At 36.3% G+C, this 21,431-nt stretch overlaps 1 protein-coding gene across 15 annotated transcripts in view; it reads right to left on the reverse strand.

Annotated features, from left to right (window-relative positions):
- Positions 1-21,431, reverse strand: part of MYCBP2 (MYC binding protein 2) — a 371,029-nt gene that overhangs the window by 4,240 nt on the left and 345,358 nt on the right. For all 15 annotated transcript variants that reach the window (XM_077158462.1, XM_077158472.1, XM_077158469.1 and 12 more), the window contains 6 exons: positions 15,006-15,109; positions 12,909-13,097; positions 12,427-12,534; positions 11,198-11,407; positions 8,512-8,619; positions 7,658-7,823 (listed from right to left, as the gene is read on the reverse strand). In XM_077158462.1, the coding sequence (XP_077014577.1) occupies positions 7,658-7,823; positions 8,512-8,619; positions 11,198-11,407; positions 12,427-12,534; positions 12,909-13,097; positions 15,006-15,109 (885 nt within the window). The remainder of the gene's footprint in view (positions 1-7,657; positions 7,824-8,511; positions 8,620-11,197; positions 11,408-12,426; positions 12,535-12,908; positions 13,098-15,005; positions 15,110-21,431) is intronic.

Here is a 21,431-nt window from a genome sequence, read left to right on the forward strand (position 1 = left end):
TTTCTCAACTACAAGTTGTCAACTCCCAAACTCTTCTGTGATTTAGGCTAGGAAACATGATTGATATTCTTCTCATTCCCTTTTATTTCCAGACCAAGGACCAAAACTTCCATTCAATAACCCCTCTTCTCTTGAAGCTCAAATCATGTAGGGCACTGCCCTCTTCTTACCACCTTCATTTGCAGATCTCCAGCTCATCACCTCCTCCATCCAATCATGATTTGCATCTCTATTCTGGCCATTATCCTAAACACCCTAGCATCACATCTTGCTTATTGCAAAGTTACTTAAACTTAAAAAAAAAATGGGCCGGGGCCAGGGGGCAGAGGAGTGAAACTATTTATCTTTATTTTGAATAGGTAACATATTTTACATAGTTTAAAAATCAAAATGATAAAATATGACATACAGTAAGAAGTCATCCTCCCCCATTACTTCCGTTTTCCCAATAAGCAATATTTTTAGTTTCTTCTGTATGTTTCCAGGTTTTTTAAATGCAATTTTACTGAGGTGTATTCATATACCATATAATAATCCAAAGTGTACAATCAATGGTTCAACGCATCATCACAATGTTGTGCAGTCATCATTATAAATGATTTTTGAACATTTTTATTACTCTATAAACAATAAAAATAAAAGTAAAAAAGAATGCCCCAAACATCCCAATCCCCTTATACCCCCTATTATTTATTTTTGTCTTTATTTTCTTACTTATCTGTCTATATACTGGATAAATGGAGTATCAGTCAAAAGATTTTCACAATCACATGGTCACACTAAAATCTATATAGTTATAAAATCATCTTCAAGAAATAAGGCTATGGATTACAGTTCAATGGTTTCAGGCATTACCCTCTAGCTACTACAATATCCTCAAGACTGAAAAGGGGTACCTATATAATGGGTAAGAATAATCTCCAGAATGACCTCTTGACTCTATCTGAAATTTCTCAGACATTGAAACCATATTTTGTTTTATTTCTCCCCTTTCTTTCTCAATTCCAGGATGCCAGGGCCAGGCTCATTTCCAGGAGTCAGGTCTCATGTTGTCAGGAAGATTTACACTCCTGGGAGTCATGTTATACATAGGGGGGAAGGCAGTGAGTTTACCTGCAGAGTTGGCTTAGAGAGAGAGAGGCAACATTTGAACAGCAGAGAGTCTCTGAGAGTGACTCTTACACATAATTATAAATAGTCTTAGCTTCTCCTTTGCAGGAATAAATTTCATAAGGGCAAGCCCCAAGATTGAGAGCTTGGCCTATTGAATTGTAGTCCCCAATGCTTGCGAGAATATCAGGTCTTCCCCAGGTGGGGAAGTTTAATATTTCCACATTTTCCCCCATTCTCTAAAGGGGACTTTGCAAATACTTTCCTATCTTCTGCCCAGATTACTCTGGGATGTATCAGGGCATCACACTAACCTGTACCCACCAACAAGATTTCATTCCCTATTTGAGGTTCCATGTAATTATGGTGTTTGAATAAACTCACCAAACAAGTTGAATTAGATAGTGTGTTACAGAAAATATAAATTTGCACCAAATAAACATCTTCCCCTTTGGCCTCACCCAGAAGTTGAGGCTTTAAAATAGTCAATATCACCCTTTACCCTTTAGTTTGATTTATCTTAATTCTAATCAGATCAGCTCCACTCATATCTCTAATTGAAGTCTGATCTCTTTTGCAGCTCTTTTAACAATTGCTGTATGGGGTAATGATGACTTTTATAGCTGCAAAACTCTAGCTCTGAGTCTCAGGTGTCACACAGATACCCGAAGTTCTAGGGAACAATCAGGTTATAAACAGAGATCAGCATCTCAGAATCCAGAAATAACAGTTATAACTCAGGAATAGATGTAACTGCCGTAGGAGTTTACAATCTAGGGACCTTAACAATAAGCCTTCTCCTGATAACATATGCTCTGAATTCAATTCTCAGAGTTTGCACATTGTAGTTAGTCCATATTAATGAGGCATTATAATAGTTCTTTTTTCATTCCTGGCTTATTTCACTCAACATACTGTCCTCAAGATTTATTCACCTAGTTGCATGCCTCACAACTTCATTCCTTCTTGCAGCCATTCAATAATCCATTGCATGTATATACAAAAGTTCTGGCCTTCCATTCATCAGTTGATGTACCTTTAGGCCACCTCCATCCACTGCAAATCATGAATAATGCTGACATAAATACCATTCTTGTCCCTGCTTTCAGTTCTTTCAAGTATACACCTAATAAGAGGGTTGCAGGATCATATGGCAACCCTATACTTAGCCTCCTGTGGAACCACCACACTGCTCTCCAAAGGGGCTGCACCTATTCTACTTCCCTACCAACAGTGAATAGGCACATCTCTCTCTTCACATTTTCTCCAGCACTTGTATCTCTCTGTTTAATATGAAATCGTTTTATTGACACACCATATAATCCATCCTAAGTAAACAATCAATGGTTACTGGTATAATCACACAGTTATGCATTCACAACCACATCTGCTACATGAGAACATTTCCATTTTTCCCACAAAGAAAGAGGAGGAAAAAAAATAGAAAATAAAATAAAATGAAAAGGAGAAATAGCAACATCACCAAAAATCTCACACCCCCTCTTATTCATTTTTATCTTTGGTGTATTGCCTGTGTTACACTTAATGGAAGCATACTGCAATGTTACTGTTTAACTACAGACCCTAGTTTGCATTGATTATATTTTTTTCTGTATACCATCCCATTTTCATCACCTTGCACCACTGATGTTCATTTGTTCTTCTTCATGTAAAAACATTCTTATATTTGTACATTTAATCACCATTACTGTCTGTCTGCTCTAGGTTTCACTAAGTTATACAGTCCCAGTCTTTATCTTCTATCTTTCCTTGTGGTGTCATACATGTTACAAGCATTACTCTTTCAACCATATTCACACTCAGCTTTGGTCAGTGTACTTAAAATGTTGTATTACCATAAGATATATTGTGCTATCCATTTTTGGATCTTTACATTTAGTCCTGTTGAACATTGTGCACTTCTTTAGCATCAAATACCCCATTTCTTTTTATCTCCTAATAACCTGTATTCTCAACGTTAACTCTCAAAGTTCATTCATTAATGTCAGTTTATATTAGTGAGACCATACGTGTATTTGTCCTTATGTTTCTGGCTAACTTAATTCAACATAATATTTTCAAGCTTCATCCACACTGTTGCATGCGTCATGACCTTATTCTGATATATATTTTATTACTTCTCTTTTTTTATCCTTAAATAGTCTTCATTTCTATACACATCTTCAGACCTCTTCTGTCTTTTCCTATGTCTGTTGTGCCCCCTTTAGAATTTCTTGTAGAGCAGGTGTCTTGTTCACAAACTCTCTCAGTGTCTGTTTATCTGAAAATATTTTAAACTTGCTCTCATTTTTTTTTTTTTTTTGCATGGGCAGGCTTCAGGTATTGAACCTGGGTCTCTAGTACTGCAGGTGAGAATTCTGCCACTGAGCCACTGCTGCACCACCCAACTCTCCCTCATTTTTTTTTTTTTAACTTTTTTTACTGTATAGTATAACATTTATACAAAGCAAAGAAATAAAAAAGCAATAGTTTTCAAAGCACTCTTCAAAAAGTGCTTACAGGAGAGATTCCAGAGTTTGTCATGGGCTACCATAATACAATCCTCTTTTATTTTTCCTTCTAGCTGCTCCAGAACATAGGAGACTAGAGGGCTTAAATACTTTTTTATCATCACAATTGACTTTTTTCCTTTTTTTTTTTTTGGTAAACAATAACATATATACAAAAAAAGCACAGCACCACAATTAGCTGTAGAACATATTTCATACCTCGACATGGGTTACAATTTCACAATTTTAGGTTTTTACTTCTAACTGCTCCAAAATAAAATGAAAAGAGACTAAAAGAGATATCAATTTAATGATTCAGCATTCATATTCATTTTTTAAGTCTTCTATGTGTAATTCCACCATCATCTTTGATCTTTCCATCTCTTTCTTCAGGGTTGTTTGGGCTACGGCAATTCTAAATTTTTGATATTGGAAGGGTCTGTCACGAATATGGGGTAGGGACATGGAACTATCTGATGTTCTGGAGAGGCTGGGCTAGGTTTCAGGACTTATCTGGATCAGGGACCCATTTGGAGGTTGTAGGTTTCTGGCAAGTTACTCTAGTGCCTGGAACCCTTGTGGAATCATATATATTGCCCTAGGTGTTCTTTAGGATTGGCTGGAATGGTCCTGATTGGGGGTTGGCAGGTTATGACAGGTAGCAAGGTCTACTTGAAGCTTGTGTAAGAGCAACCTCCAGAGTAGCCTCTCAACTCTGTTTAAACTCTCTCTGCCACTGATACTTTATTAATTACACTTCTTTTCCCCCATTTGTTCAGGATGTAATTGTTGATTCCACGGTGCCAGGTCTGGATTCATCCCTGTGCCCCTCATTTTTGAAGGACAGTTTTACCAGATATAGAATCCTCAGTTAGCAGTTTGTCTCCTTCGGTATCTTAAATATAACATACTACTGCCTTTTTGCCTTCATGGTTTTTGCTGAGAGATCCACACATAGTCTTATGGAGCTTCCTTTGCATGTGATGGATCACTTTTCTCTTGTTTTCAAAATTCTCTTTGTCTTTGACATTTGACAATCTGATCAGTACGTGTGTTAGAATATGTCTATCTGGATCTATTCTGTTTGGGGTATTCTGTCTTCTTGGACCTATAATTTTATATCTTTCATAAGAGATGGGAAATTTTCAGTGATTATCTCCCCCATTAATCCTTCTGCCCCCTTTCCTTTCTCTTCTCCTTCTGGAACACCTATAATATGTATATTTGTGCGCTTCATGTTGTCATTCAATTCCAAGACTCTGCTCACATTTTCCCACTCTTTCCCCTGTTATTTTATATGCTGGATTTCAGATGTCCTGTCTTATAGTCAACTAATCCTTTCTTCTGACTCTTCAAATCTGCTGTTGTAATTCTCCATTATGTTTTCATCTCTTCTATCATGTCTTTCATTCCCATAAGTTCTGCCATTTATTTTTCAAGCTTTCGAGTCATCCAATATCTTCTTTATATCCTTCATCTCTTGTACCATATCTTCTTTCAACTCGATTTGATTTTTGAATTGATTTAGCATGCTTGTTAGAACATCTTTAATTGCTTGTTTCAATTCCTGTGTTTCATTTAAAATGTTAGTCTGTTCCTCTGACTGGGCCATATCTTCATTTTTCCTGGTATGACTAATTTTTTGCTGGTATCTAGGCATCTGATTTCCTTGATCAGTTTATTCTGGAGGATGTTTCCACTCTTTCATGTTGGGTTTTCTTATTGGTTGCCTTTGCTCTCTATCTGTTCTTTGGCATTCAGTTCAACTTATTCTAGACCTCTAGCATGGCTTCTGTTTAACTGATCAGAATTTTTCAGCTTTTGTTTTTCTGGTTTTTGCCTTGCCTATATGGAACCTTTTTTTGAGGAGGGTCTCTCCACTATGATTGACCCCAATCAGATTTTTCCCAGACAAGGCAGGCCCATGGCTTCTCCACCTCAGGAGGAGGGTACTCAGTATAAGATCTCCTGGAGGATGAGGTCCGTCAGGTTGTCTAACGTTCCTGCAGAGCCTCTAGACTCTGTGCTTTCCTATCCTGCCCAGCAGGTGGCACTTGTCAGTGCACAGCTCCCTACCAGCGTAAAGTACTGCAGAGCCTTTAATTTTCAGCCTTCCAGGGGTTTGGTTGACTGAGGCTAAAGGCAAGCTGAAGTGTTACTGATCCCAGCCCCTGGGGTCTGAATTCTGTGAGGGTGGGCTGCCACTTGAGCTTGGCCCTGTCCCCTTCTCTTGGGGACTATACCCCCCTTTAGGGAATTATCTCCTTTACTTTACTTGTTACTTTGTTTCCCAGACCTATCTTAATTCCATCCTTGACTGGGTCAGCACAGACAACTGAAAATGCCCCAGGCCTTCTCTAATGAGATAACTCATCAGAGAGGAAAAAAAAAAAAGAGAAAAAAAATAAAATAAAATAAAATTCCTTTTCAGAGTCAGTCTCCCCAGGCCCCAAGGTTTGCCAATCAAGAGCCAGAGTTGGTACCTAGGCTCTATGTGCCACTTTTCTTAGGGCACAGCCCGTTTCCAAGTATTCTGAGCTGGCCGACTCCAAAAGCCTTTTTTTTTTTCTTCTTCTTCTTTTTCATCAATCCCATCTCTTTCTTGCCAGGAGACCTCAGGGTACTTTTCTGCTTTCTCTGGGTTTATCTATGCTCAGAGCTTGTATCCAGCAGTCCAAATTTGCTAATTCAAACTGTAACTGGAACTTGTTGCTAGTGGAAACTTCTTTTTCCCACGGGGAAGTGTTTCTAGCAGCCTGCCATGCCAGTGGGGGAGAGGCACTAACCTCTGCAATTTGGGAGCTTTACTTGAACAATTTCCTGCTGAAAGCTCGCCCCTTCCACCCCTTCCTGACTTGTATATGATTTGTGTCCAGTTGTAGATGTCCCCCAGTTATTCCAGACAATTTCTGGTTGTTTACTAGCTGCCATAGAGGACTAATTAAATTCCACATCTCGCTATACAGCCATCTTGCCCCATCTCTTTCTAGTGTTTTTAATGCAATAGATACAAATGAGTATATATTTTCATTTCCTTCCCTTTCTTATAAAAGACATCATATTTTATACATCTTCATTTAATACATCTCTTGGAGATCTTTACATGTTAGTACAGGAAAATTCCATCCTGAGTCTCCTTTTTTACCCCAGGAGTATATTTAGTATTTAACCAAATACTTATCAAATACTGTTTGCAACCTTTTATTATTTTAAGCAATGCTATAGTGAATACCGTTGTGCATTTGTTCTTTTTCTTTTCCTCACACATGCAAGTGTATCCCAGAAGCGGAACTGTTATGGACAGAGGCAGCTGTAATTATGATAGGCACTTCCAAACTGCTTTCCATAGGGTTATACCATCAGCACTCTCTCAAGCAACGCATGAGTCTATTTCACACAGTGTGTTGTGTTATTTGTATTGTGTGTTTTCACTAATTTCAGGTTTACCTCATGTGTAAAATTCTCCTGTGACCGTGTTTACCTTTCCTTCCACTACCCTCACTCCCATGAAACCTTCCACTTCTCTGTGAGTACAAGCCCCCTGGCCTCTCTCAATTGTTTCATTTTCCTTTTGGCTTCATATTCCTTTTTACCTGACCTCAAGAGACAACAATTTCTCCTGTATTCTCAGTGGCAATTTTAATTCTCTTCACTTTTTAAAGCTCACTACCCTGCTGATTTCCAGTCATTTTAGATCAAATTACTTGTCCATATCACGGCGCTGGTTTCCAGGTTTCTTAAAAAAAAATCACAAAATCCTAAATGGTTCTAATATTAGTTTATGATATCAGACTTCACACATGTATTTAGTGCTGAACAGCAACCTTTTTACTAATCCTTAGTTGACTTCTCTCTCATTGTTCCTAATCTTTCACTCATAATAATGATTGAGCCTTCTCCTTCACTCAGAAAAGTCAAAGTCTTAAAATATCCTTTGATTCTTTAGGTTTCTGTCACTTGAAAGAGAGTTTTAATAATAAACAATACTAGGTACCATATATATCATTAACATAATTTTAAACATAGTAAAAGCATACCTGCAGGACAGTGTGGCAGTTCTTCCTTAGGAATGCTAGTCATTCTCTGAAAATCGTCATGACAGGCATTACAAAAATGTGTCGTTCCAAAACAGAAAAAGACAGCCACTGAGCAGCAGTAGCGACATTTATATTCCAAGAAGTCAGTGCCATGTTTGGGACACATCTGTAGCAGAAAAAATACAAAAAGAAGACACAAAATCAGAGTGAGACTATTTCAATTTTATTTAAAACAGCCAAACAGCTTACAATTCATGTTCTAAATCGTAAGACTACAATCTGAGAGCCTACTTAGCTCCCAAAATTGGCTGCAAAACTCTCGATATAAATATATATTTAAAAAAAGAATGTGGTTTTGCCCATAACATCAGTACAAAGCCGAAAGTTCTAATCCTATCTCAAACATAACCTAAGATTTAAGTACGTATTTAATTTCTTTGTGACTTTATCCCTATTATTAGGGATAAATATTATTATCCCTAATAATATTTCAAATGGAAATATTATTTTTATCTTCCAATCTCATAGATTTATTTTGAAAATTTCACTGGAGAGGGGAAAACACGAAAGTTTGAATATGGGTTAAGAAAAGGAAATAAATTCACTACTTATTGAAATGTGGTGATTCACTTCAGGGAAGAAACAATTATAAAATGGGCAAACACGGAAATATCATCTGGAAGAAACAATGTATATGAAATAATTTGGAAAATTATACACTTTTGCATAAATATAAGAAAACACTAAGGGGAAAAACCTGGTTTACCCTTCCTAACACATTGGCAATAATCTATTAAGGAAAAAAAAAGTTTAATGTTTCTAAACTATCCTTTCTAATAAAATGTTCTGCCCACCTGAGCCCTGGACACATCTGAACAGGCACCACAAATGAGCTCTCTGGGATCGTAATCATCCCCTTGTCCAGCTTCAGCGTCACAGCGAGCTTCGCCACCAAAATATGCCTACGGAGAGAACACACAGAGATGACAGCAGAAATAAAGAAAACCCTCTTATGGGATATCTCCTAGAGTTCCAGTCATTGACACGCCGTTGCAAAGCCAAGAGCAAGTGCATGTTGCTGCCTGTGGAGGATCAAGGTGAGAAATGAAGCTATTCAATTCTGGAATGATTCATGCCTACAGTAGGAAGTCCAGACATTATATTATCAAAACAAAATAATAAAATAATGTATATTATTTTAAATAAATACCAAAACAGGATATTAAAATAGTAAAGAGAAACTATGCTTTTCAAGGACAAAGTCTGACTAATTTTTCTCATTATGAAATATTAAATAGCATATTCCCTTCTGCTCCTCTTAAACATAATGCTTAGAAATTCTTAAACTGTAATATTGTAGAAGAAAAATATGCCTAAAGTAAATTATTAGTACAGGATTATAATCTAAAAGCTAATGGAAAAGGAAAAAAAGCTATTTTTAAGCATTTACTGATCACATAAATTTTTTTTTTTAAAAAGAAAGCCAAATCACTTATAAAGTTATACAATATGCAGGAACTCAACAGTATCCATTACAGAGACTAGAATAAATGAACTTATCATGATAGATTTACTCTGGGCACAAAATAAATAAGGCCAACATAATTGAGACAGCTTACATGTACATCTTGTCCTGCGTTAAAAAGTTTTGTCCATAATTGGTGGCCAGCCGTCTTAAAATGAAAGATGGTCATAAAGTAGAATACGTAAGATAAGTCAATATAAATCTATTACCTGAACCAGTAAAAGAGGTCAAAACACAGGTTCCACTGACCTAGAGGTTACAAACGGTTGTTTACCAGCTTAACTGGTCCTAAAAGTACTTGATTACTCCTAGTACATATTGGTACATATTGCTTATTTCAGTTATTTCACTTTTTAATATTTCCTGCCTAGCTTCTTACACATTTGAGTGTGTGCTACCATAGTAGCATAATATCCATCTGTGATGTTTAACACATTAAACATACAGAAATATATTTTATTATTTGTATCAATACAAGTTTAACAAGTGCACACTACTAGTCTTCTCTAGGTCTTTTTGGCTTTCATCTGTATTTATTCAGCCTTCCAGGCATCATCTGTATTTTCATTTTGTTACACTGGGGAATTAAGCTTCTGTCATTTATTCTATTCCCTCACTCATTTATTCATTCTCTAATTCAGTAAATATTAACATAGTGTCAAGTAAGTCAACACTGGAGATAAAGAAATTAAAAAACAAAACAAAACAACAGTCTTTGTCCTCATGAAATTTATTGCCAGATGGGGCACAGAGACAAGCTAACAGTAATCATAATGCTGATTACTGTTTGACAAGCAAACAGTAATCACAATGAGTGCTATGATTAAAGATATCAAAATTATCTGGTATGTGTAGGGGTGGTCATATTACTGAGGAGGTGAAACCTCAACTGCATACTGAAGCATGATTAGAGATTTGGTAATGCAGATGAGCATTACTATGGGTGGGTGACAATGTGAGCAGAGGAGAGGATACTGTGCAGAGAAACAGCATTTGCAATGGCACAGAGTTGTCAGTGAGGGAGCAAACATGGCTGAGTTTGGGGAACTGTTAGTAGTTCATTATTTATAGTATGAGGTGCAAATGGTAACATACTGGGAGATGAGACTGGGGTGGGAGGTAGGGATAAAGGGTATAATCAGAAGGCTGACATAATTAAATTTGAGGTCTAGAAATATTAACTTACTAGTCACAATGGCAGTGTAGGGGATGGAATAGAGGAGTTAAGGACTTGACATCAGGATCTCAGAAGGCTAATATAATCATAAGTGAAAAAGGATTAGGGTTGTTGAAGCTAAAATGGAAAGAAAAAGGGACTTGAAATTTGGAGACAAAACTGAAGAAACTTTGTAAATAAATATTAGAGACTGTGAAGAGTCAAGATTGATGGGTTTAATAATGGACAAGCGGATTTTGAAGCATCTATAAAAAATACATATGTCTGGTAGGCAACTGGATATATGTAACTAAATCTCAAGAATTTGGGGAGGTTATAACAGTATTCATAGTAGGTTAAGCCATAGATGTACAGCAGTCACTGAAGGTATGTAGGTAGCATCAGCAAGAATGGAGTTCTGGGGAAACAAATATGTAAGGGGTAGGTGAACAAAAAGGAAACCAATGAAAGAGTTATAGATGGAATGATCAGAGAGGAAAGAGTACATCAAAAGACAGTACTGCAATGGAAGCCAAGGAAGTAAGAACAGCCAGCAATCATGTAAGTGAATTTTATTCAAGAACCAATTGGGTTTGGCAATCAGGAGGTTATTACTGGTAGGAAGCAGTTTGTGAAGACAGTACAAAAATATTACATGTTTTGGAAAAAGTTTGTTAGGTAAAAAAAACAAAAACAAATTAAGTAAAGAAGTTCAACTTGAAAGGCTATACCAAACTTACTCAATTGTAAATTCAGACTTAAGATGCGAGAATAGTTAGATATCATTATACTATTTAACTCCTTAATTACATAGGTAAGCTCTAGCTCTTACAAATTCTTAGTATAATGTATAGCATACCTTTCTGCATTTGTAGCAGACATAATATGCATATCTATTCATGGCATAACCAGCTGGGTCATTATAAAACCTCACACCAGGAGTTGTGATAGCTTCACTCTTATGCAGACCTTCATATTCCAATCTCATTAAGGCCTTTCTTCTGACATCCTCATAGAGTTCTTTGATTGGATCAAGCAGGTCTTTTAATACTATATGATTTATTTTGTTCTGAAATAAAAAATGAATATTCTTTAACAGAATTATTTATGCCTTAATTCAATGAAAATATATTGTGTACCTAAGTGCCAAACACTGTGCTAGGAGGTAAGCAGACACAAACATTTTCTAAATAAATGCCACTTTAAAATAGCCGTGTAAAGTGGTTAAGTGTGTGTGCATGTATCTGTTTTGGCTCCTTGTAGGTAGGATAGAATGTCAGGTGAGAGAAATGAGCAGGCAATATTTTTCTATACCATCTTCAGGTGTCTATTTCCAGATACCCAAATGCAATCTTTCTTTGTGGCACAAACAAGCAGGAAAGCAAAATACTACAATCAACTTGATTATTCCCTCAGGCTAACTAAGCAACGATTGTGCTAAGTTTTTACATGTTATACCCTTTACATTAGTCTATAAATTTGAAGGCAAGAAAATAGAGATGACTTAAAAGGAATGAGGAATTAACAGGGAAAGCACGGGCAATCGCATTCTTGAAGAAAGGTAATAATCATAATTAGTGTCCCAAAGCTACTTGTTATTTTGCTTAATACCTTTACAGAGATGTGTTAAAATATCAATAATTTTCTCCTTATTATAAGTGGGCTCTAAAAGAATCTGTTTTAATGGCACTAAATGTTCAGACTTTACTCTTTAATTGCAGTTATCAGTACCTACAAGCGTCACAGGCTCATTCTTCTTTTTGATAGTTAACCATGTGATATCAACTGATCTGAATTCTTGGGGTATGAAAGTAGTGACGGTACTCTTTAGTGCATGATGTCTAAATTAATTTTTTGATGCATTATATTTAATTCAATTTAACAAGATTTAATTGACAATTACTGTTTCAGGATGCATTATAATAGATAAAGATATCTTATACTTCGGCAACAATAGATGGCAGGGCAGAATACTGTTGGAGGTTGGTGGCAAATGGAGCAAGATATGAAGAGATGCTGACATGAGTTTATTTTAAAAGCTTTGATGAAAATAAATACAAAGTAGATAATTTCTGATTCTTTCCATACCTTGCAAATGGGACAAGATATAAATCCAAATGTTATCCTTGGACCAAGCCATCTGTTTTCTAAAACCCGTCGACAGCACTGTAGGTGGAACACATGACTACAGTCCAGCTTAAATTAAAAAAAGGAGAAGCATATAAGCAAATGCAATAAAGATAAACACTTGTGTAACCAGGAGATTATGAAATGCAAAGTGTTATTTAAAATAGATAAAAGAAAAATCAAGAATTTAATATAATTGGCACTTGTTTATAAACATCAGTTCATTATTAACTAGACCTTCAGCTTCTCCCATTTTTTGCCATTCATACAGTAATGCCAACCTATGTAAAATAGCCTGGGTTAGAGAGAAATATAGAATTATTTAATTTTGCATCTTTTGGAAAGAAGATGAAACTACTGATTTACTTAAGATTTTCTTTTTTGAGGATATTATTTTAGAATGACAAGAATTGAAATGATTTAACTTTAGAAATGAAGACTACCTGAATGGCTGGTGCTGCTGAGAGTGCTTCAGTGAAACATATCATGCACATATCATCTGCATCTTGCTTCAGTGTTGTGGCACTTTTATCACAGCCATGTAGACAGGGCAAACAATGTTCTTCGTTTTTAACACCTCCACATGGATGGCCACAAGGATGTGTCTTACAACAGGCTATCTTAGCATATTCCTATTAAACATGAATAACAGTATAAAATTATCAAAAAAGGCACAGAACCTGTTTATTATCTCTATTATATTAATTTTCTAAGGCATTTTACTACAGGAAATAAATATTAAGTCTAAGTAACAACAAAATAAAGCTATTTTTAATCTTTACTTGAGTATGGTTTAGGATTATCAAAAAGGCTTGTTTCTCTTCTAATGCAATTTAAAAAACTGACTCTGCATAAAGGAAATGCTGATAAAAAATGAATTAAAATTTCAGTCTATTTGTTGTTGTGCATAGCCACAAAACAAAACAAAAATTCCCGACATACAATATCCCAATCAACCCTCTCTCATGGAATAAAAGGAAAAATATACAGGCATCATACACCATCTGAGCTCACTATCCAAATACTTGTTACATGAATTCAGGAATCCAAAATATTTTGGTAGCCTGCATATATATTCAGGACTAAAGAACCCTCAGTTACTAGAAACTTACTGCAGGGAAATAGTGAATAAAGTATATAAGGTATAAAGGAAATACAGTCCATTGCTTTTTTAGTACATAAGTAAATACTAAATACATATGACTGTGGCAGTTGAGAAACAAAAAAAGAACCCTGTTTGGGCTTTAGAGCCTTATTTAATTGATTCTCCCACTTTAACAAAGTATTTAACTCCACATAGAAAATATACTACTCCAAAAACAGGAGTCACATTTCTCAAAAAAACATATACAAATGGCCAGTAAGTATATGAAAGATGCTCATCACCGTTAGCAATTAGGGGTATGTAAATAAAAATCACACTGAGATACCATTTCACACTCACAAGGATGGCTGCTATTTAAAAAAAAAAAGAAAAGAATAAGTATTGGAGAGGATATGGAGAAACTGGAATACTAGAGCACTGTGCGTGAGAATGTACAGCCACTGTGGAGAACAATATGATGGTTCCTCAAAAAGTTAAATACAGAATTAACATATGACTCAGCAATTCCACTTCCAGGTATACACCCAAAGAAAGTAAAAACAGGGCCTCAAATAGTTATCTGTACACCCATGTTTATAGCAGCATTATTCACAATAGCCCACAAGTGGAAACAACCCATGTGCCCACCAACTAATGAATGGATCAACGTGTGGTACATGCACCCAATGGAATATTATTTGGGCATAAGAAATAATGAAGTTATGAGACATGCTGCAACACAGAAGAACAAATATTGTATAGTGCATAGAGATGCTAGAAAGAGTAAATCTGCAGAGATAGAAAGCAGATTAGAAGTTACCAGGGGCATGAGAGTAAGGGATATGGAGAGTGTTTGAAAAATAAAAAATACATAATGACAAAAAAAAGAAAAAAAAGAGCCACTTAATATTTGAAAAATGGAGATTTAGTTAATACTAGCCCCCTCCATCCTTTTTAAAAAATGAAATAAAAGTCTGGTAGAAATTCTACTATGAGGGATGAATTGGTTCGACAAAAGACTAGAAGTACAAAGGAAAGTTAGGAAACTACTGAACTTCTCTATGAATAGAAGATGAGGATCTGAACCAAGGCAAAGAGTCTTCAAAAAAGAGCATGTATGAAATATGAATGAAGTAGGAAGAACAAACATGTAGGTGTTGAGGTGGATCACCCAGTAGCAGGGGGCTTCCTATTTAATAAGAAATAGTCGGTAAGCAATTTTTAAGGAAGTGCTTTCAGGGAGGCTGGTAAGGAAATGGAGAAAGCAGGACATGAAGAGGAAGACCAGCAGCAAGGGTATCTCCTCAGACTTGATTTAATATAACCACCATGAGGGGAAAAAAAAAAAAATGGGAGTCATGCTGACCTATAATTATGAAGTAAAGGTCTCATGGTCTCATGTGGAATGCGTACTATTCCTTACTGTGATGGCCTGACTGCTTAACCACATACTCACCTGGCAATCTGCATCAGAACAAACACTGCCAACAGCAGATAACTCTGTTCCACTCCTGGAACCACAGAAACGGCATGCTTCTGAGCTACTTGTGGTTGGTTTGCCTAGGTTCAAGCAGAAAAAGAAAAATCCATTTTAAGGATATGTTTGCCGTGTATCTTAATATAATTAATAAAAAAAATAACCATGCAAACCAGATTTGTATGAACTGCCATCACTCATAAACCACCTGATAGTTTTATAGTGGATGGTGCCCGAACTGCAAAGTAAATAACAACAAAAAAAGAGGGATAAGGAACTGAAGACCTATCTCAAGCCAAATAAACTCTTTACTGACTGATTTTCATTAAAAAGAAACAGATTAAAGATGTCATAAGAGACAAAGAAGGACACTATATATTAATAAAAGGGACAATTTACAAAGAGGAAATAACATCCATAAATATTTATGTTCCCAATCAAGGAGCTCCAAAGTACATGAGGCAAACACTGGCAAAACTGAAGAGAACAACAGACATTTCAACAGTAATAGTGGAAGATTTCAACACATCATGCCCCTCCACAGACAGAACACCCAGATAGAGGATCAACAAGGAAACAGAGAAAGTAAGCAATGTGATAAACATAGAATTAATAGACATATAGATCATTACACCCAAAAACACCAGGCTATACATTCTTCTATAGGGCACATGGAATGTTCTCCAAGATAGAGCATATGCTGGGACACAAAATAAATCTTTATAAATTTAATAAGATTGAAATTTCCAAAGGACCTTCTCTGACCACAATGGAATGAAGCTGGAAATTAATAATCACTAAAGAACCAGAGATTTCACAAATACATGGAGATTAAACAACACACTTTTAATAATCAGTGGGTCAAAGAAGAAATTGGTAAATATCTGAGACAAATGATGGTGAGAATACAACATATCAGAATTTAAGGGATGTGGCAAAGGCAGTGCTAAGAGGGAAATTTAATACCTAAATGCCTATATTAAAAAACAAGAATGAACAAAAATCAAGGACTTAACTGCTACCCTGGAGAAATTAAAGAACAGAAAACCAACCCAAAAGCAAATAAAAGAAGAGAAATAACTAAGATTAAAGAAAAACAAATGAACAGTAAATCATTTATATAGAGAATAAAACAATAGAAAGAATCCACAAAACCAAAAATTCTTTGAGAAAATCAGTAAAATTGATACCCTGCTCTAGTTTGCTAGCTGCCAGAATGCAACACACCAGAGATGGATTGGCTTTCAAAAAAAGGGGATTTATTTAGTTCACATACAGTTCTTCAGAGGAAAGGCAGCTAACTTTCAACTGAGGTTCTTTCTTACGTGGAAAGGCACAGGGTGATCTCTGCTGACCTTCTCTCCAGGCCTCTGGGTTCCAACAACTTTCCCTGGGGTGATTCCTTTCTGCATTTCCAAAGGCCTGGGTTGAGCTGTGGGTGCTGAGATGAGGTACGCTGAGCTGCTTGGGCTGTGCTACATTGAGCTCTCTTATTTAAGCACTATCCAATTAAATGAAACATCATTTGTTGCAGCAGGCATGCTCCTAGCTGACTGCAGATGTAATCAACAACAGATGAGGTTCACATGCCACTGGCTCATGTTCACAGCAACAGAACTAGGCACCTTCACTTAGCCAAGTTGACACCTGAATCTAACTACCACAGACCCCTAGCTAGACTGAAAAAGATAAAAAAAAAAAAAAAAAAAAAAAAAGGATGAAAATAAAATAAAAAATGAGAAGGGCGCATTACCATAGGTCCTGAAGAAATTTTAAAAATCCTAAGAGAATACTATGAACAACAGTATGTCCACAAACTAGACAACTTAGATGAAATGGACAAATTCCTAGAAACACACAAACTACCTAAACTGACTTGAGTAGAAATAGAAATTGGTTCAACAAACCAATTACAAGTAAAGAGATTCAATCAGTTATCAGAAATATTCCCACAAAGGAAAGCCCAGGACCAGGCGGCTTCACAGGGGAATTTTATCAAACATCCCAAAAGGACACCAATTCTGCTGAAAATCTTCCAAAAAACTGAAGAAAAAGGAACGCTACCTAACTCATTTTATGAAGATAGCATCACTCTAATACCAAAACTGGATAAATATGATATAAGAAAGGAAAACTACAGACCAATCTCCCAAACGAACATAAATGCAAAAATTCACAACAAAATACTAGCAAATTGAATCCAATGACACATTAAAAGAATTATACATCACGACAAAGTGGGGTTTATACCAGGAATGCAAGGGTAGTTGAACACAAGAAAATCAATAATTGTAATCTAGCACATTAATGAACTGAAAGGGAAAAATCACAAGATCATATTGACTGATGCTGAAAAAGCATTTTAAAAGTTCAGTATCCTTTCTTGATAGAAACACTTCAAAAGGTAGGAATCAAAGGGACCTTTCTCAATATCATAAAAGGCGTATATGAAAAACTCATAACCAGCACCATACTTAATGGTGAGACATTGAAAGCATTCCCCCTAAGATGGGGAAAGAGACAAGAATGCCAATTTCCATCATTATTCAAAATTGTACTAGAAATCCTAGCTGGAGTGATTAAAGAAGAGAAAGATAAGGCATCCAAATAGGAAAGGAAGAAATAAAACTTTCATTAGTTTCAGGCCACATGTCCTATACTTAGAAAACCCTGAGAAATCTATGATAAAGCTGCTTGAGCTAATGATCAAATTCAGCAAAGTGGCAGGATACAAGATTAATATACAAAAACCAGTAATGTTTCTTTCTATACCCAAGTAATGACCTATCAGAGGAAACCTTAAGGAAAAAATTCCATTCAAAATAGTGACCAAAAGAATCAGGTCTCTAGGAATAAGCCTAACCAGGGATGTCAAAGACTTAAAACTACAAAACATTGCTAAAATAAATTAAAAATGAACTAAATAGATGGAAAGACATTTTATGTTCATGGACAGAAAGACTGAATGTTGTTAAGATGTTAATCCTACCCAAACTGGTCTACAGATTCAATGCAATATCAATCAAAATTCCAGCAATCTACTTTGGAAACTTGGAAAAGCGAGGCATCAAATATATCTGGAAGGAAAAGAGACCTCAAATAGCTAAAGATATCCTAAAAGAGAAGAGCAAAGTACAAGGACTTACATTTCCTGACTCTAAAGCCACAGTGGTCAAAACAGCATGGTACTTGCACAAAGAAGAATTGACCAATGGAATTGAATTGACAATGCAGAGCTAGACCACTAAATCTATGGACCCCAAATGATCCTTAATAAGGATCCCAAATTCACTGAACTGGGACAGAAGAATCATTTCAATTATTGGGCATGGGAGAATTGGATATCAATAGCTAAAAGAATGAAAGAGGATCCCTACCTTACACCCTATACAAAAATTAATTCAAAATGGATTAAAAGACTTAAATGTAAGAGCCAGTGCTATAAAACTCTTAGAAGAAAATGCAGGGAAACATCTTCAAGATCTAGTAATAAGAGGTAGCTTCTTAAACTTTACACCTAATGCACAAGCAATGAAAAACAAATAGATAGGAATTCCTTAAGATCAAGAGCTTCTGTGCCTCCAAAGATTTAGTTAAAAAGGTGAAGAGGCAGCCAACTCAACAGGAGAAAATATTTGGAAACTACATATTGGATAAAGGTTTGACATCCTGTGTACAAAAGAAATATACAGCTCAACAACAAAGAACAAACAAAACAATTATAAAATAGGCAGACAACATGAATAGACACTTTGCTGAAGAGCAAAGACAGATAGCTAAAAAGCACATGAAGGGATCCTTATTTTCATTAACTATAAGGAAAATGCAAATCAAGATGACAATGAGATTCACCTCACACCTATAAGAATGGCTGCTATTAAACAAACAGAAAACTAAGAATGTTGGAGAGGATGTGGAGAAATTGAGACCCTTATTCAGTATTGGTGGGAACGTATAATGGTACAGTTCCTGTGGAAAACAGTTTGGCAATTCCTCATAAAACTAAATACTGAGTTGCCCTATGACATGGCAAAACCAATACTTGGTATATATCCAGAAGAGCTGAAAGCAGTGATAAGAACAAACATTTGTATACTGATGTTCAAGGCAGTACTATTCACAATTGACAAAAGATGGAATCAATCCAAGTACCCATCAATTGATGAGTGGATAAACAAAATGTGGTATATACATACAATAGAATATTATGCAGTAGTAATATGAAATGAGGTCCTGAAACACAGGACAATGTAGATGAACCTGGAGGACATAATGCTAAGTGAAATAAGTCAGACACAAAAGGACAGATACTGTATGATTTCCCTATTATGACCCTGGTAAAGGTAATCCCTGCGATTACACTGTAGAATATAATAGACTTAGAGGCACACAAAAGCTAGAGTTGGGGGGAAAGGCTACCCAATGAAGTTGAACTTAAATTCAAGGGAACGCACAGAAGTGATGGTAGCTAATTAGTGGAGTTATAAGTAACACTGCCATATTGAAGGTGACTATGACTGAAAGGGGATGTGTATTGCCAATTATTCCACTGATTAAATCTATAATTATAAATAAGTTCTCCCATGAACTATTTCAATGGTTTGATATTGGACAAAGAGTCAACAGTAGAGGAGTATGGGGGAAAACTAAAAATGCACACTATGGCCAAACATTAACAGAAGACATCAACATTACCACAGCACTATCAGGGGCAACTAACTGGGGGGTATGAACAAGTGATTAGGGGTAGTTTTGATCTGATAATTAGCAGCACTGTCAGTTCATTATTGCTATGGACCAAGAAAATTGTCTAAAATTGAGAGTGCTGATGACTGCACAACCAAATGAGGGTACTGTTAAGACGCTGTTTATTTTGGACATTATTCATGATGCCCAGTAGATGGAAGAAGCCGAAGGGTACAATGACTGCGAAGCAGAATGGCAAACTGTGATACGTTTATATGATGGAATACGGTGCAGCTACAAAAAGAAAGGACATTGAGGCAAGCAATGAACTGAATAAACCTTGGGGACAATGTGCTGTGCAAAATAAGCCAGAGGCAGAAGAAAAAATATGCTAAGGTCTGTTTCAGAAAACACTCATAAGAAAATGGGAAAATAGACTGTAAGCCCATATAGCAGCCACACTTAGTCTGAAGTATATTTCTAGAATCTGAAGACACTGAGGCACATGTCTATCAGCTAGTATTTCCCTTGAACTCTGAGTAACTCTGTGACACCTAAGACCCAGAGTTGGAGTGCTGCAGCCCTGAAAGTTAGCATAGTTATATACAACAGTTAAAGTAACCCAAAAAGAGATCAGGCCTCAATTACATATACAAATCAACACAATATGGCTGGGACTAAGGTAATTCAGAATACAGGTTAAAAGATGATAGTGTATGTACTCTAGACCTTTGTATGAGACCAAAGGCAGTGAGGTTTATTATTTCTAGAACCTAAATTTTCTGTAATACACAATCTAAATCAACCTGCCTGGATAGTTCATTTAAACAACCCAAACCCCTGGAGAACAGAACAGGAATGAGGCCTTGTAATTCTGTAGAGCTTAATGTAATACCAGGATACATCTCAGATTATGGTGGGCTGACAATTAAAAAGTACTAATAGCGTCCTTTGAAGGTCTGAAGGAAAAAAAAAAGGAACTATTAAACTCTTCCATCTGGGAAACCCCGGGTACCTTCTCAACTATTGGGCACTCTCAAGAAAATAGGCCAAGACCTTGATCTTGAGGTTTGCTCCCATGAAACTTATTTCTGTAGTAGAGAAGCTAAGACTACCTATAATGAGATCTTAGAGTTGCTTCCAGGAACCCTCTTTTGTTGCTCAGATGTGACCTAAGCCCAACTCTGCAAAGAAAATCATTACCTACTCCCCTATGTGGAATGTGACATTCTGGGGTGAAAGGCTCCCTGACAATGTGGGGTGTAATTCTGGGGATGAGTCTGGCCCTGGCATTGTGAGATCAACAGTTTCTTCTGGACTAAAAGGGAGAAAAGAAATGTAACAAAATAAGGTATGAGTGGCTAAGAGTGTTGAAATGGAGTTGAGAGGCTATTCTGGATGCAACTCTTATGCAAGCTTTGGGTAGACAGTTGTAATGGCCATGGTTTGCTAAACCCCAATCAATGTCAAATTTCTGTTAACTCTAAAGAGCACCTAGGGCTCAAACTGAGACTCCATGAAGTTTCATCCATTAAGTTTACTTTCTTGGAACCTATAATTTCCAGAGGGTGCTTAGGCCAGATAAATCCTGAAACCCAGAGGGACTAGCCTCTCCAAGATTATCAATGAATTACATCCCCCTATCTACTGTCAATGCCCCTTCTCAACATGAAAAAGTCAGAATGGACATTGCCTAAAGATCTTTATAGACTGGGCAAA

The sequence above is a fragment of the Tamandua tetradactyla genome, chromosome 4 (assembly GCF_023851605.1).
Source record: "Tamandua tetradactyla isolate mTamTet1 chromosome 4, mTamTet1.pri, whole genome shotgun sequence".
Classification (NCBI taxonomy): Eukaryota; Metazoa; Chordata; class Mammalia; order Pilosa; family Myrmecophagidae; genus Tamandua; species Tamandua tetradactyla.